Source organism: Brachyistius frenatus, unplaced genomic scaffold, assembly GCF_029030835.1.
Source record: "Brachyistius frenatus isolate BFR_SWC_R1_liver_20210118 unplaced genomic scaffold, ASM2903083v1 Contig_8, whole genome shotgun sequence".
NCBI lineage: Eukaryota > Metazoa > Chordata > Actinopteri > Embiotocidae > Brachyistius > Brachyistius frenatus.
In genome coordinates, this window is record NW_027210607.1 from 1,530,606 (window position 1) to 1,547,430 (window position 16,825).

At 40.8% G+C, this 16,825-nt stretch overlaps 1 protein-coding gene across 3 annotated transcripts in view; it reads right to left on the reverse strand.

Annotated features, from left to right (window-relative positions):
- LOC138615940 (ras and Rab interactor 2-like) overlaps positions 1-16,825 on the reverse strand; it is a 459,963-nt gene that overhangs the window by 12,235 nt on the left and 430,903 nt on the right. The window contains exons 1-3 of one of the 3 annotated variants that reach the window (XM_069689835.1): positions 11,917-11,934; positions 7,864-7,936; positions 2,633-4,273 (exon numbers count right to left, since the gene is read on the reverse strand). In XM_069689835.1, the coding sequence (XP_069545936.1) occupies positions 2,633-4,273; positions 7,864-7,876 (1,654 nt within the window). In that variant the 5' untranslated portion in view covers positions 7,877-7,936; positions 11,917-11,934. Of the gene's footprint in view, positions 1-2,632; positions 4,274-7,863; positions 9,331-11,916; positions 12,009-16,825 lie in introns of those variants that run through there. The other 2 variants (XM_069689833.1, XM_069689834.1) reach the window with 2 other exon arrangements.

A 16,825-nucleotide genomic window follows, 5' to 3' on the forward strand; every position in this document is an offset into this window, starting at 1 on the left:
TAAGCGCAACAGAAGACACTCTCTGAAGCTGCCACAACAAAATATTGTGCAACTATTCCAAGAAGTAAAAACCGCAGCAGTTCTGATTTTATTTTCCGTGTCATCCCTGTGAAAAACATGTCATCCCCCCCAAAAAAAGGCACAAGAGGGGGCCATCACATGCACATGCATTTTTAATTTTAGTTTAGTTTCTGACATCTGCTAATAGATGTCAATAAAAAAAAAAAATAATAATAATAATCTTTAATAATCTTGTGTTTTTTCTATATATTTTAAAAGCAATATGTACTTTTATTAGACTGTCAAAAAACAGAGAAATTATATATTGGTGGCCCAATAAACTTTTTTTGATATAGGTACAACTTACCAGCTTTAAATAATTTTTCAAAACACCCAAAGACATTGCCAGAAATAAAGCATCATGCAGCAAGTTAGGATGCAACAAAACATTTTCTGGTTTGAAAGTGTACTGAAGTCCATAAAGTTAGTGTTCATAATTGAAACAGCAGAGGATGAGACATCTTGACATTTTATCCTAATATGGGTCAAGCTCCGAAAACACTGGATTGTACGGTTTCCAAAATTCAAATTGATACATCTCTTATTATCAGTTTAAAATGCAGCCTTTCTATTGAAGACCCTGTCCATTAAAAGTCAAAGATTTTTAACCGTGTTGACATGTCCATGTGATGTTTTTTCATATGCCAGAGGACATAACACGAGTCAAATTAGACAACAAACAGCATGGAGGAACATTTCCACTTCTTTCCACACAATCATGGTATCTGTAAAAAATGTGGGATACCGGTACAATACAAGTTGACTTCAATACCAGTTAGAAGAAACGTGCGGTCAGAAAAAAAAAATTACATTACACATTATGGTACAAATCTTTCGATGGGGAGATTAAAACCCAGGTTATCATCCGTTGCTGCATTGAACAGATTTTCCCAAAAGGCCTCAATCTACCGCTAGATATTACAATTTATCCATGTTTGCTAAACACCTCACATGCTATCAGTAGATGCTAACTAACCAGGTTCACGCAGAGAAACCACAAGTTACTGCAGTGCATGCAACTGAAACAGATATCTGGCCAAAACTAGTTTAAAAAGAGAGAAATAAGGAATTCTAATGCAAGGTTTGAAATTTAAACGTGACACCGAGTTATTTTAGCTATACGGGCAAGCTGCCCATGTAGAGCTTACCTATGGGAAATACTTTAGTCCTGCCTAAACATAGCAATGTTTATATATTTTAAACAAAACATGTTAGTGTGGATAGAAATTTGGTGCCAGATTAAGGCTTTTTTTCAGTAGTGGATAGTATTGGAGCATTTTGGTCGATGCCATAAAAGTATTGACAACTGGTACTCAGCCTTACGCATTCTAAAGAAACATATCCTGTCAACTTGTAGAGGATGGTTTTCCATATCATCGAGCAGCCAGTTTAAGCTGCAGGCGAGTGGCAGAGAGGAAAATATGTATTTCTGAATAATATTGATGCGATTTCATGAGTTTAATCAATGACAGGAGAGAGACTTGAAGACATTGTAAAGCAGAAGCAGGGGCTCTGATAACTTTAATGATATCACTATGCCATCATAATTTTTTTCGGCAACAATATTAATCTCTTCAGAGGCTGAATCGTACTTAAGTAAATATAACTATGAGAAAAATGGTGAGGTGGCCCTTATATAAAAATGAGAATTAAAAAAAAAAGCTTAGTAAAAATATAATTTAAGAATCTTTCTAATAGTTAACAGCTTGCTAAAAAAACAAAAACATTTAAATGTCACCACTCCTAGATGGATGTTCATGCCGTGTGGTAACGACTGACAGCAGTTTTTTTACCCAATTCATGACTTCATACTTTAATAATAGCCCTTTGCTAAACTATTTGAATGAAGCCAGTAGAAACAGGTTATTTGAGCACCCCCTTTCCTTTTGAGATAAAACTCCCTTTGTGCTCTCTGTTTACATGTTTCTCTGTCCAAGGTCTTACGCAGCTGCTGAATCTCGGCCTAAATGATTCAGACTGCATGTGCTTGTGTGATCTTGTGTATCTATGTGTTTGCGCCTGGTTCTCCTCTTTCCTTTTTCTTCCATGGCATTGTAAGATGCAATGAAAGATGGCTATAATAAATGTCAATAAGAAAAAAAGAGAAATGTTATTACTGTCTGACAGAAGATGTGCACTCCGTTTTAAAAAGTAGAATCATTTGTTACTACTTTGCTATTCAAAGTAAGCCAGCTGGACATGGCCTCACCAGTAATGTATACATACACATGAACACACGTGCAGACATACAGCTACTAACACGTGAGGACAAATTTTTCCATGTCCTCACAGTTAAAACACTGAAGTGAAACTGCTGCAAAGGCAGAAAAGGATTTCTCCATAATTACACCATTCATTCACACTTTCCAAAGAAAAGTCAGATTTGCAAACACAGAGAAATGAGGCCTACCACATTCTGTGTGGAGTTGGGAATGAGGTCATGAAGCTTAAAAGTTTGACATGCTGCAACTAAAGAGTCTGATTAGCTTATATCAGCAGTAATCTAACTTGAGTTGGCCAAACACAATTACTGTAATTAAAGTTTCAGGCTGACTATTATAGTCTAACTCACCAATCTGGTCTTCAGGGATGAGGCTCTCGATTGGTGGATTCATCTCTGAGCTCTGTCGCAGGTAGCTCTTCATCTGGGTGATAAACTGGCGGAGAGTCTGCAGCAGCTCCATTCCACAGGTGTAGCCCTGCCAAGGCTGGGTGCCAGCACCCTCACCCATGTAACTCAGATAATCTTGCACCAGGGAGCCAAAGTATGAGCTTTTATCCCTGGACAGCTCAAGCACTTTGCGGACTGCCCTCTTCTCAGGTGTCAGCAGCGAGTTAAAAACGTCACTCATCTTGCGCAGACGTCCTCGCAGGGCCCTCTGGAGGACCAACGCGCTGGTACTGGGGCGCCGCTTTGTGCGGTGCATAGGTGGCACCATGGTTAGGTTCTGGTCTTGATCCTGATCGCTCTCCAGGCCGACGCCATAGTCGGGCTCCTCGTCATCCTCATCGTCCTCATCATCCTCATCTTCCTCCATGTTGTAGTAAGGCAGGTGGGATGGCGGGAGGGATAGGGGGAGGTGGGTGTTAAAGTCATCCACAGTGGGAGGGCTGGGGTCATGCAGAGGAGGAATAAAGAAGGTAGAGTACTGTGAGAAATCCATCATGTCTGAGGAGTCAGTGGAAAGGCTCATGTCACTGAGCCTTTGGCTGCCCCCACTGCATTCCTCGTCTGCTTCTTCTTCATCTGCCACCTCAGCATGCTTGCTTGCAGTCATCAGGGAAGGGTCTGGAGGACTGTAGGAGTCTTGGATGGTGGTTCTGACATCATTTTGCTGCGACAGTTTGGCCTTGATGAGGGCTTTCTCAATAGTCTGGGCCTCTAGCACTAAATGGCACTGGGCATCCTCTTGACTGGATGATGGTGAGGCTTTGGCTCGACATGGAGAGGAGGAAAAAGATGATAGAGAGAGGGGCAGAGATCGCCGGGGGATAGATATGGGGGAGCTGATGATAAATCTCTTCGGAGGGGAGGATGTGGGGCCCGTGCTTAACGAGGAGCCAAGACGAGAAAGGAGGCTTGTGCGAGGCTCCCTCTCCTCCAGCTTCTCCTTGGGGGCATTGATCCAGGAGATCTTTTCTGGCATACTGCGCTGTCGAATAGGAGGGGCTGACACAACGCGTGTTGCCAAGCAAGGTTGAGGTGGACGAGGGGGTGGGGACGGAGACACACCTTCTGCACCACTTAATTTCTGACAGATGATGGTCTGCCTGTTACTGTCTTGTAGCTCGGTGCTTCTGTCAAGGCTTTGAAGGTTTCTTTGCCTTGACTGGCGGCCGTCAATGTGATCTGAGCTCCAGATCTGAGGACCATCACAAGAAGTGTTTTGAGCTTTCTTGTCTGGGGTTTCTATGTGTTTGGACTCTTCTCTCAGGTCCTGTTTTGCTGTGTCGAGGGGCTTGGGAGTGGCACTCTGGTCACCACCTTCTGGCTGATGAACCTTTATAAAGAGGGGGTTGATGAAGCGCAGCGCTCCATTGGACTGGCTACATTCGAGCTCAGATGGAGTGCGAGTTCGAAGCCAAGGGCACCCTGGGGCAGCTGCAAAGGAGACAAGTCTCTGGGCAGGTGGAAGTGATCTGTTGGGAGTTGCTTTCCTTGTCAATGACACTGAGACCTCTCTCTCGCGGCACAGCTGAGCATCCCAGAAGCCTGTGTGAGACAGTGAGATGAAAATATTGTAACTATTAAGTGGGTGTGATTTGGTGGACCCCGTAAGTGCTAAATTTACTTAATTTGCTTCCTTACTCATATCCAGGACCGTGATCCATACAGCTTAGTATGTAGATTAATATTAATATATCAATATTATTTTAGCCCAATCTGGCCCACAGATTTGATAGATGTCTTTTCACAAGCTTGCAGGCAAGAAAAATTATAAGAACAACAATTGGAGGTGTAAAAAGTAATCTCCACAAACTAAATAATTACAGTTTTAGTAGTCTACAGCAGATGAAAAATATTAACTGTAACCAACAGGAAAGCTTTGAAAGTATTAGTCAAATTGCTAGGCAATCTATTCCAATAAAATGGGCCCATTAGCAGGAAAAATCCCCGATTTAGATTACAGCAACATCAAACAAGTGGTATTAAATCAACTGAACATGCTAATTTATTTATGATGGTATGTCAATCAACAGAGGTAGTCTAAAATAATTTTGTCCAAATCCATCTTCCCTTAGAGGTGAAACAGCATCTCACTGCAGAATCACACAGGGCCAAAACTAAATGCCACAGAAATGTATTTTTCTTCACATGCATAGTTTTGGTATTAGCAATAGTGACAATCAGAACACAAAAGGCTAACAGTCTTTTAAAAAAAAAATTAAAAAAATACAACAACACAAAACTCTCGTATCATTCCATCACGCCCAACACAAAAAAAAGTTAGTTGTCAGCTATTTCTCCAGCTGTACTTTTTGGGAGCTCGGGAGCTGAGACTTTTATAGAAACAAATCAAACAGTACAGTGAGCCACAGCAAAATACTTAACAGTGCTCTCATTCACTTCCAATACAGTCCTTCAAAAACAGGCAGCTGACTGCAAAATCACTGCTGTTTACATTTCCAAAGAGAACTTAAGGCTGTCAGGGAGTTTATTCCCAGTAAATGAGACAGGGGAAAATAGCAGTAAAAAAAACTTTCAACACAACCATTTGTTGAGCCTTTAGAGCTGTACCAGACAGAACAAATCAAGATGGACACCAGTGGAAACAATAGCGCATCAGGAGTATTAGTGCCAGCCACAGTGCAGTTCCTTCATACAACCACACAGCAGAAAAGAGTGCAGCAATACTTACTATGATCCCAAAACCGAACAACACAGATGCGCTGTTGATATCATACCAAGTCTAACTTTCCCTGTGGAGCAAGAAGACTTGCTGCTGTGTCTGAAAAAGGTGAAACTACACTGGTTTCTGTGGTTCGCTCACACTCAGTCTATACTATGACTCACATTAATGAATGTGTGGGCGGACTGTTAGCACACTGTTCCCTCCTCTCCTTCTCTCGCTTTTAGTTGAAGTTGCGTGGCCTCTTTCTCTGTTGTTCTCTCTCCCTAATACTATGACAAGTTTTTTCCTATTTCCCTCCGAATCACATTTATTCTCTTTTCTATAAATATCTTTAATTTATTTAGCTGTTGTATGCTATGACTGTATTATTGTTTTTTATCAGGTCATTAGAAACAGTATGTATGCAAACAGTTTGTTTCTCTGGCACTTCTACTAAAAATCTATTTACTTACAACAAAATGCATAACGGCATGTTCAAACAAGTGAAGCATTGTTGTTTAGTGTTCAAACACACATACTACACACTATACAGGAAAGAGAGAGTCATTTAGTTTGCCATGGTTTGTGTAAGAATACAAAAAATTAAAGCATGTTGAAAAGAAATATGACTAAATTAGAGACAAAACAGACAAAACCAGCACACTGTACTGAGACATAAAGCCAGCCATTGCAGTTATACCAGAGCTGCGTATATTTCAACTGAATTGACAATGTGTGGATCAAACAAAAAGGTCAATCAAACAAACATACACTTTTCAATGTCAGTGTGAGCAGTACAGTTGGCTTTGATTGCCATCCTGCACATCTTCTATAGGCAGTGTATTAGAGATGGCCAGGAACACTCCTAAGAATCAATTGCAGGTCTAGTATAGGATAAAATAAAGCAGATCAGAATCAGCACAGCTCCGCTTTGACAGCTCACAGTGCATGTGCAAGTAATAAAAATGTATTTGGGCACTCCCACTGAGTCACTGTCAGCTCAAACAATGAAGCTGACAACATACTTTTTTTTTTTTTTTTTTGCAAACTCAAGCATTAAAGAGTGTTTTCTTTCCTCTCTTTTTGTTTTTGGCAAAGCAGAGTTTGCACAATATTCAGGTAGCAGCTTGTTATTATCATATAGTAGTCACTCTATTTCAGTGGTTGAAATGTAAAATACTTTGATGGTAGCTCATATCAGCTGTCATTAACAGATGTTCATTCTGAGAGTAACTTAGTGGCAGGCAAACATTTTAACCAAAGATCATTTGTGAGGGATAAAAGCTCTTCTTGTAAACAATACTATACATTCAGAGTTGACTGAGTGTAACCTTACCAATAAAGTCAGGTTTTGGATAATTCAGCTTGTTAGGAATGTTGGCTTTAAGTAGCCAAAGCTGTTACACATTTAATGTAATCAACATTTGGGTAAATGTAACTACTGGACTGGCCTCAGTATAGAGATACTCAAAATTTAAAAAAATCTGGACTGGGATTGAGGTTGAAAAGGATTTTGGAATATCAATCATAAAAAGAAAAAGAAAAACATTATATCAAAGGTAAAAAAAAAATAAAAAAAAAAAAATAACCTGTAGGAGCTCTACAGCTGAAATTTTAAATGATATGTGGCTGAGTCTATCAGATATACGTGTCAGACTGGTAAACTGAGACACATTTATAAGAAAGGCATTGGGAAAATAACAATATATGTTGTTTGCAATAATAGTTTGTCTTTGTATCTTTAGACAATGGCAAACAAACAGCAAAGCAAAGTTGATCCTATCAAGGCCCAATCCAGGTACCTCTGCTATAGCTCCACTTCAAATATTAGTATTTAAGCCAGATGTTTTTTGGGAACAAGCCCATTTCTCTTAACCTTTAAACCAGAGTCTGAAGCCACTTTCAACATATAAAGTTACATAAATCATCTTGCTTATTAAACATTTGACTGAAAAGCACTGACAAGTTGCTAAATGTGGCTTGCAATAGTTTTGGTCAATAAGTAATATCAATTTCACAGTTCCATTAATTTCCTAACTGACCATTTATTCTGTAAGAAAAAATGTCAACAAGTTGTTGGAAGTCACTATATATAACGTATACACATGGACAAGCAGCAGTCCACAAACATGCAAAATATTTTTTTTTTTTTTAAGTTTCAATGTGAAACAAAGAAAATGATTATCATTTACATCAATCTGGTCAATCTGTGCATGAGCAGATCTGTCTCCACTGCAGAGAAGTTATTTCCTAGTTCTGAGCAAATCTGTTGGTATGATGGCAATCTGCCCAGGTGCAACCACACATGAGAGATGACATTTTGACTGGTTTATTTAATTTTATGGCCAAATCACACCTATGATTAATTATGAGACTAAGTACAAGCCCCATGAACCATGCCCTTTACTTTGCTCTCTGACTATCCGCCATTAAACTAGCAAAAGTGGATTTGAACATATGCTTAATGTACCTGCACAATGCATTTTATTCCCTTTACGGGGTAGGAGGTATAGCTGGTAGCTTCACCCCTGACACCAGGCCACCTGCAGACAACCACACAAACACACAGAGAGAAGGAGAGGAACGGGAGCTGCTCTGAGGAGACCTGAGATTACCGCAGGTCAGATGATGTTCCAAGGGCAGATGTCACAAACCCGTGGGATTATGTTAAAAATGTGTGTTTTACATGTAAAAGTCACATATATTCCGAAATGAAACCCCTGCATTTGCCATTGTCTCTCTGTGTGTGTGTGTGTGTGCGTGTGCGTGTGTGTGTGTGTGTGAGAGAGAGAGAGTGTATATGCATTGTCTCAGTCGCCCAGGTCTCCTCAGCAAAAATGAAGATTTGGGCAGTAGAAATGTCTAGCATATATTCGTCAAAAAAAAAAGCTTCATTTAATTTCTACCTGGATTTGGATATGGTGTCTCTTAATTTTTGTGCCACGCAGGCCTCGAACTCACTCTCTCCAATGCCCCTGTGAACTTGTTTGACTATGTATGAGAAATTACATAAAATAAAACATGTACTTCAATACTCATGAAACAAATGCAACACAAATGTCAGCGCTCGATCCAAAAGTACACAATTTTATTTAGATTGGCTTATGATCTCACTTTGCATTGGGAATGGCTATTCAAATCTTTAAAAAAACAATGACATTTTTGTGTCATAGGCTGATACAATTGCATTTCGACCAACCATTTGTTACGGCTCTGTCTTCTCTCCCCGAGAAGCCCCCTTCTTCCGATATATGTATTGATATCATTTGTTATGAGTGCTGAACCTTTGTGTTGATATAATTTGTGCTCACATTACTGCACTTGTTGATAAGGTGTTGGCAAAAATGTACAGTATTTTTGACACATTACAATACAGTGCATCCGGAAAGTATTCACAGTGCTTCACTTTTTCCACATTTTGTTATGTTACAGCCTTATTCCAAAATGGATTAAATTAATTTTTTTCCTCAAAATTCTACACACAATACCCCATAATGACAAAGTGAAAAATGTTTTTGGGAAATTTTTGTCTGCGGTCCCAAAGGTCCCAATGAGCACCTCCATCATCCGTAAATGGAAGAAGTTTGGAACCACCAGGACTCTTCCTAGAGTTGGCCGCCGGGCCAAACTCAGCGATCGGAGGAGAAGGGCCTTAGCCAGGGAGCTCCAGCGTTGCTCTGTGAAGAGAGGAGAACCTTCCAGAAGGACAACCATCTCTGCAGCACTCCACCAAGCAGGCCTGTATGGTAGAGTGGCCAGACGGAAGACACTCCTCAGTAAAAGGCACATGACAGCCCACCTGGAGTTTACCAAAAGGCACCTGAAGGACTGTCAGACCATGAGAAACTAAATTCTCTGGTCTGATGAAACAAAGATTGAACTCTTTGGCCTGAATGCCAAGCGTCATGTCTGGAGGAAACCAGGCACCGCTCATCACCTGGCCAACACCATCCCTACAGTGAAGCATGGTGGTGACAGTATCATGCTGTGGGGATGTTTTTCAGTGGCAGGAACTGGGAGACTCGTCAGGATGGAGGGAAAGGTAAAAGCAGCGATGTACAGAGACATCCTTGATGAAAACCTTCTCCAGAGCGCTCTGGACCTCAGACTGAGGCGAAAGTTCATCTTCCAACAGGACAACGACCCGAAGCACACAGCCAAGATAACAAAGGAATGGCTTTGGGACAACTCTGTGAATGTCTTTGAGTGGCCCAGGCAGAGCCCAGACTTGAACCCGATTGAACATCTCTGGAGAGATCTGAAAATGGCTGTGCTCCCCATCCAACCTGATGGAGCTTGAGAGGTCCTGCAAAGAAGAATGGGAGAAACTGCCCAAAAATGGGTGTGCCAAGCTCGTAGCATAATCAAAAAGACTTGAGGCTGTAATTGCTGCCAAAGGTGCTTCAACAAAGTATTGAGCAAAGGCTGTGAATACTTATGTACACGTTATATTTTTGTTGAATATTTTTGCAAAAATAATAAAAAAAAGTTTTTTCACTTTGTCTTATGGGGTATTGTGTAGAATTTTGAGGAAAAAATGAATTTAATCAATTTTGGAATAAGGCTGTAACAACAAAATGTGGAAAAACTGAAGCGCTGTGTACTTTCCGGATGCACTGTATGTGGAAAACTTATTTACCCCATGTTATCATATGTTGCAACGTGTGGTAACATGTTTTCTACATGTGATCACGTGTAACAAAATTGGGCAACATGGGCAATTCATGCAATTTTTCCGCAAAGGAAGCCTCTCATACTTTAGCTTAGTCCAATTCAATTTTAACTTACTAATGATGAATAGAAGTTCCTTCAAAAACCTAGTTAACCATCAAAAAACATGACAAACTGTTTTCTAAGGAAAAGTGTTACTACAGGTGGAGCAATACATAACTGAATGACACTGTGTAGACCGAGTAAACAGTACTCTTTTTTTTAGCTTTCGCAGCAATATGCCAGTCAGTGGAAAAGACAATTCACACACACAGTTTTTTGTATGTACATCAAACCTGTCTTCTGCACTCATATCTCCTCATCACATCTCCTTAACTTAATGCTTTTTCTCTCCCATAGTTTTTGCTTATTGTCTGTTGCCTCTCCATTCAGTTCCCTCGCTTGCGTAGTTTCTGTTCTTTCTTTTGCAGATATCCCAGCCATGGAGCTGCATGTCTCTGCTCTGTGATTGTCAGCCCCACCAACAGTTCATGTTTTGGATCTCTATGCTGTCCTTTTCTCTCTCTGCTCTCCTCTCACCCCAACTGGTCGAGGCAGATGCTCCACCCACCTCTGAGCCTGGTTCTATCGGAGGTTTCTTCCTGTTAAAAGGGAGTTTTTTCCTTCCCTCTGTTGGAGGTTTTTCTCCATTAAAGAGGAGTTTTTGCCTCCTAGCTTTTGTGGGAATTGTCAAATTGTTGGGTTTCTCTGTATAATATTGTAAAGTTCTGCTGTAAGGACTTTAACGTGTCAAGTGCCATGAAATAACCTGTTTTGTGATTTGGCGCTATATAAATAGAGTTGAATTGAATTAAATCCAACAAGGCCTGTGTTTGTGTGAGGCGGTGGGGAATAATTCGAGAAGTCATCCGAAATGCCATCAAATCATTGCGTCACACTGAACTTTTAAAGAAGCTGTTATCGAATTGAAGGGACACTGAAAGTCTGTGAGTTGGCCTTGAGTACACATGAGAGTTAAGAGCTGAGTCACAGCAACAGAGCCTGAATAGACAGAAAGTGGTTTATGAGTGGGTTATGGAAAGGGAAGTGGTGTGAAAGGTTTTCCTCAGCTAACTCTGCATACAAAATGGTTTTGTTATGATAAAAAAAAAAAATTGTCTTTATTACAGTAAAACTAAATTCAGTCCTTGAAGAACTACAGTTGGCAGATAATAAAGAATTTTGCGGGGAAAGTTGTAAAAAAAAAAAAAAAAAAGGAAGAAGCATTCCATGTTTGCTGGAAGGGAATGTGCTAGAGAGGTGCCCAGCTTTTCCTGAATCTATGTCCAGCTGAGCAACACTGATCTAGACCTGGAGGAGGATTTTGTTCCTGGCGGTGAGTCATTTACCACCAGCATGCTGGTTAACCCTTAAAGCAGCGGAGAATGTGGTTTAGATGAGCTTTATGAATGACATACCTCAGGAAGAAAAGAAAAAAAAAAAACTCCATTTCTTACACATGGGATGAGGGAAAACACTTTTAAAAGTTTCCAAGAGGCTGATCGGCTGATATACAAAAAGAACTAAAGCAATATCACAAGTAATAATTGCTTTAAACTGACTGAAGAACTGATGCGAAAGTAAATTAAAAATGACCTACTATATGTCTAAAGGTTTTGTTGTAAAGACCAGATGAGAGGATCTCCTTGGTGGAAATCCGTCTCCAGTGATTTCCCCATCTCTGAGTTACTACACTATTTAGGGTACGAACAGCAGCTAATGATAATGATATCACTCCCTGTGTGAGTTCACAGACCTTCCCAATGCATGCTTGTCCCAAAAACACATTCTATATAGAAATTAGAGAACAGACCTTCTCCAAGTTTAGCAACCTCTTCAAGATCAGCAAAAGTTCTGGCTGAAGCGATGGCCTGCGGAAGTCTCAGAGTGAAGGGCAAGACATCCCTAAGACAAAGAGAAAAAGAGGGATTGAAAGCCTATTTCTAAAAGTGAGTCACTGTAAAATAAGTGTGACAAGTGAAAATAATAATGACCTGTTACATTTTAATAGTTCATAGTCCTAAATAAGATTAAAATCCTGTAACAAGGTTAAAAAGATCATATGTTATGAAAAAGAATGTGTTCAAAAATGGTTTAAAACAGCAAGAACTCGTCAGAAACTTGTATTTATTCATTGTTTATTTCATTCCTTTTTGTTAAGACTTTAAATCATGATAGTATTATCAATCATCTGCTAAGAAACCTGATCAGGTAGCCTGGGATCGACTGCTTATGTCTTTCCCTGCATACCCGGGGAATTTGCTGTGTTTTTCCTCATTCCAGTAAACGCGTTCACTGCGGAAACATCACCACATCACTCTCGTGATTATTTCTCATCGTTTTTATGTATGTTGTTGTTGTTTTACAGTAGTAAAGTAGTTGTAATCATTTTTTAATGAGTTCTAAGTGCCAAGAGAATGTACATGTAGTATTTTAAATAAGTTAGTGGAGAGTTTTGTCGAACAGTGTAAAGTGTGTTTGCATGAGTGAAGTCGCACTTGTTAGCTCAGTTCAACCCATAACTTCACTGAGTGATTCTGCCATTTTGTGAATTCACCACTCAATGTAATGTATGTATGTAAATGTTTTTTATACAGTTTATATACTGTTTATTTCACAACTATTTTGAGTTTGGTATGAGTTAATTCAACCACAGCTGCATGTTACTCACCAGTGATGGTATGTAAATGGTAAATGGTAAATGGTCTGTACTTGTATAGCGCTTTATCACCTTACGGTCTCAAAGCGCTTTTAATGTAATGAGAACTATGCACTCTGCTGTAGCTAAGTGTTGTTATTTTGTTCAATTGTATATTGTAACTGTATTTAATTCATTTCAGTAAATGTGTTCACTGAGGAAACATTACCACGTCACTCATGATTATTTCTCCCGGTTTTCAGTGGCGTAACATAAGCATTGCTCAGCCTAGATATGTAATATTGCCTGAGCTGTAGGCTGCTGCTCTCCACATCACAGCAAGATAGACTGCACATGCCATTAGTGTGCAGTGCAACGGGCAACCTGGTAAGATGAAGGAGAAGCCAGGTCAGGACAAGGAAGGGGAGGCAGCGGACAGGATGCAATGGGAGTTGTTCAAAAGGGACATGGATCAGGTGCTTAAATTTGGTCTTGCTGGCAACATAGGTTGCAAGGTGGGAGCAATGTCCACAATAATCTGGAACATGGGAGGCGACTGCAAACCTACAGGGCAACCTGAAAGGCTGAGGAAAGCCTTTCTTCAGGCATCAAAGTGCTAGCAAGAGACAGAAGACGCAGAGCAAAGGAGAGCGCTAAATTCATTCAAAACCCTTTTATGTACTTGTCACAGCTCCTTGGGGACAAAAGATGAGGGGAGCTAAAGACAACAAGGGAGGAGGCAAGAAGATCTTTAATTGGGAGATAAAATGGGCTACCCCAAGGAACTAGCCGTCTCATTTGATGATGGAGAGCCCAGATGGAAGAAGGTTAATGACTTCATCTAAAAGTGCCAGGGGAAGATCAGCACCAGGGCCTCAGAGCATTCCAGATTATACAAGAGCTGTAAGAGGCTAAGGAGATGTACAGTGGTGTGAAAAGTGTTTGCCCCCTTCCTGATTTCTTATTTTTTTGCATGTTTGTCACACTTAAATATTTCAGATCATCAAACAAATTTAAATATTAGTCAAAGATAACACAAGTAAACACAAAATGCAGTTTTTAAATGAAGGTTTTTATTATTAAGGGAGAAAAATAATCCAAACCCACATGGCCCTGTGGGAAAAGTTGTTTGCCCCCTAAACCTAATAACTGGTTGGGCCACCCTTAGCAGCAACAACTGCAATCAAGCGTTTGCGATAACTTGCAATGAGTCTTTTACAGCGCTGTGGAGGAATGTTGGCCCACTCATCTTTGCAGAGTTGTAATCCAGCCACATTGGAGGGTTTTCGAGCACGAACCACCTTTTTGAGGTCATGCCACAGCATCTCAATAGGATTCAGGTCAGGACTTTGACTAGGCCACTCCAAAGTCTTCATTTTGTTTTTCTTCAGCCATTCAGAGGTGGACATGCTGGTGTGTTTTGGATCATTGTCCTGCTGCAGAAACCAAGTTCGCTTTAGCTTGAGGTCACGTACAGATGGCCAGACATTCTCCTTCAGGATTTTTTTGGTAGACAGTAGAATTCATGGTTCCATTTATCACAGCAAGTCTTCCAGGTCCTGAAGCAGCAAAACAGCCCCAGACCATCACACTACCACCACCATATTTTACTGTTGGTGTGATGTTCTTTTTCTGAAATGCGGTGTTACTTTTACGCCAGATGTAACGGGACACACACCTTCCAAAAAGTTCAACTTTTGTCTCGTCAGTCCACAGAGTATTTTCCCAAAAGTCTTGGGGATCATCAAGATGTTTTCTGGCAAAAATGAGACGAGCCTTAATGTCCTTTTTGCTCAGCGGTGGTTTTGGTCTTGAAACTCTGCCATGCAGCCATTTTTGCCCAGTCTCTTTCTTATGGTGGAGTCATGAACACTGACCTTAACAGAGGCAAGTGAGGCCTGCAGTTCTTTGGATGTTGTTGTGGGGTCTTTTGTGACCTCTCGGATGAGTCGTCGCTGCGCTCTTGGGGTAATTTTGGTCGGCCGGCCACTCCTGGGAAGGTTCACCACTGTTCCATGTTTTCTCCATTTGTGGATAATGTCTCTCACTGGTTCGCTGGAGTCCCAAAGCTTTAGAAATGGCTTTATAACCTTTTCCAGACTGATAGATCTCAATTACTTTCTTTCTCATTTGTTCCTGAATTTCTTTGGATCTCGGCGTGATGTCTATCTTTAAGGATCTTTTGGTCTACTTCACTTTGTCAGGCAGGTCCTATTTAAGTGATTTCTTGATTGAGAACAGGTGTGGCAGTAATCAGGCCTGGGTGTGGCTCGAGAAATTGAACTCAGGTGTGATAAACCACAGTTATGTTTTAACAGGAGGGGCCAAACAATTTTTCCCACAGGGCCACGTGGGTTTGGATTTTTTTTTTCTCCCTTAATAATAAAAACCTTCATTTAAAAACTGCATTTTGTGTTATCTTTGACTAATATTTAAATTTGTTTGATAATCCGAAACATTTAAGTGTGACAGACATGCAAAAAAATTGGAAATCAGGAAGGGGGCAAAAACTTTTTCACACTACTGTATGTGTAGGTTGCTGAGGGTTGCATGGTGGAAGAACCACCTGCCAGAGAGCCACCTCATTGCTGAGGGTTGGTTCAACTCCTCCAGCATGAAAGAGTTCCATACAATATCCCTACTAAATGTGAAGGGGAATGTGTTTTGGACCTACAGCAAGGAGACTGACTCTATTTCTATTAAGCAATAAGCGCATTGAAACCTCTTAACAGGAAGGCATAATAATCTCTGGAGTTCCCAGTTACATCTCCAAAATCATTGAGGATTCAAAGAGGAATGAGAGAAATCTGGCAGCCCTTTTCTATGGAACCTCTAGCAACTTTACCACCATTTGGTGGTTGGAAGTCGGATTTTGGAAAGTCTGGTGGAGTTTACAAAGCAACCCGAATGGAGTTCAAATCTTCCAAGTCTAAAAGCCTAGTTCTCAAGCGAGGCCATGTTCAGGACTGCTTTTGATTTTAAAATAGGTAAAGATGCCATTACAGCTGTCACTAAGAAGCATGTAGAAAGCCTTGAGAGGTGGTACATAGCCAAACTGAATAATCTGACGAGTATGAAGGAGATGCTTCAGCAAGCAGAGGTGTGGCTGAGAGCCGTCAAGAGGAGTGGCCTTCCAGGGAAATATAAGGAATGGGCTACCGTGGAGTCCTTTCGAGGCTCCTGTGGCCACTACTTGTGCATGAGGTTCCCTTGTCAAAAGTAGAAGCTTTACAGGGGAAAATCAACAACTTTTTAAGGAAGTGGCTGTCTGTCACCAAGAGCTTTTAACTCATTGGCTTGTACAGTATCAGAGAGCATGCTGCGCAGCCAACGACGCCAGTTGTAGAGGAGTGAAAAACAGCAAAAGTCTGATTGGCAATGATGTTGAGGGACAATGAGGACAAGGCTGTCCAGCAGGCAAACATCAGCATCCGGACAGGCTGCAAGTGGACAGCTAGCAGTACAGAGACGTTGAGCAGCGGCTTCAACATGTTGACATGGCGTGGATAGTGAGTCAGGAGAAGCTGGGACTGGATCATCTTATCAGATCTTATGATCTATGCATCCTACCAACATTAACAAATCTCCAAAGGTGTAAACTAACTGTTAATCCACACTGTTTGCCGTCTTGGAAACCAAGCAAGCCTGGCCCACAGGAGATTAATGTGGTGGCAAAATCGGAATGCTAAATACCAGCAAGCCCCAAGCGAAAGGCCCTCTCTTGAGGCAACTCCAGGCAAGGCAGTAGAAGGTAAGGCAGCAGTGAGATGACGGTGTATAAAGACTGTGCAGTAGTTTCCTGAAACTCAATTTACGACTGACAGTTCAGATGATGCTCCAAACACTTAAGATTGAATTTATGAATGCATCCAAAATGCTCAGTTAGTTAACTTTTTATTATTAATGCATGTTGGTATAATGTAGTTAGTTGTGTGGGCTGGAGGCTATGAGCATTTATAACGTACCTGGGGCAATGACAGATGAAATACAAGCAAGGCAGTCAGCCATTTCTCCACCCGTATGGGATGGACTTTCGCTTGATGTTTTGACATACTGCTTGTGTTTGTCTCTTGCATGCAAAAGA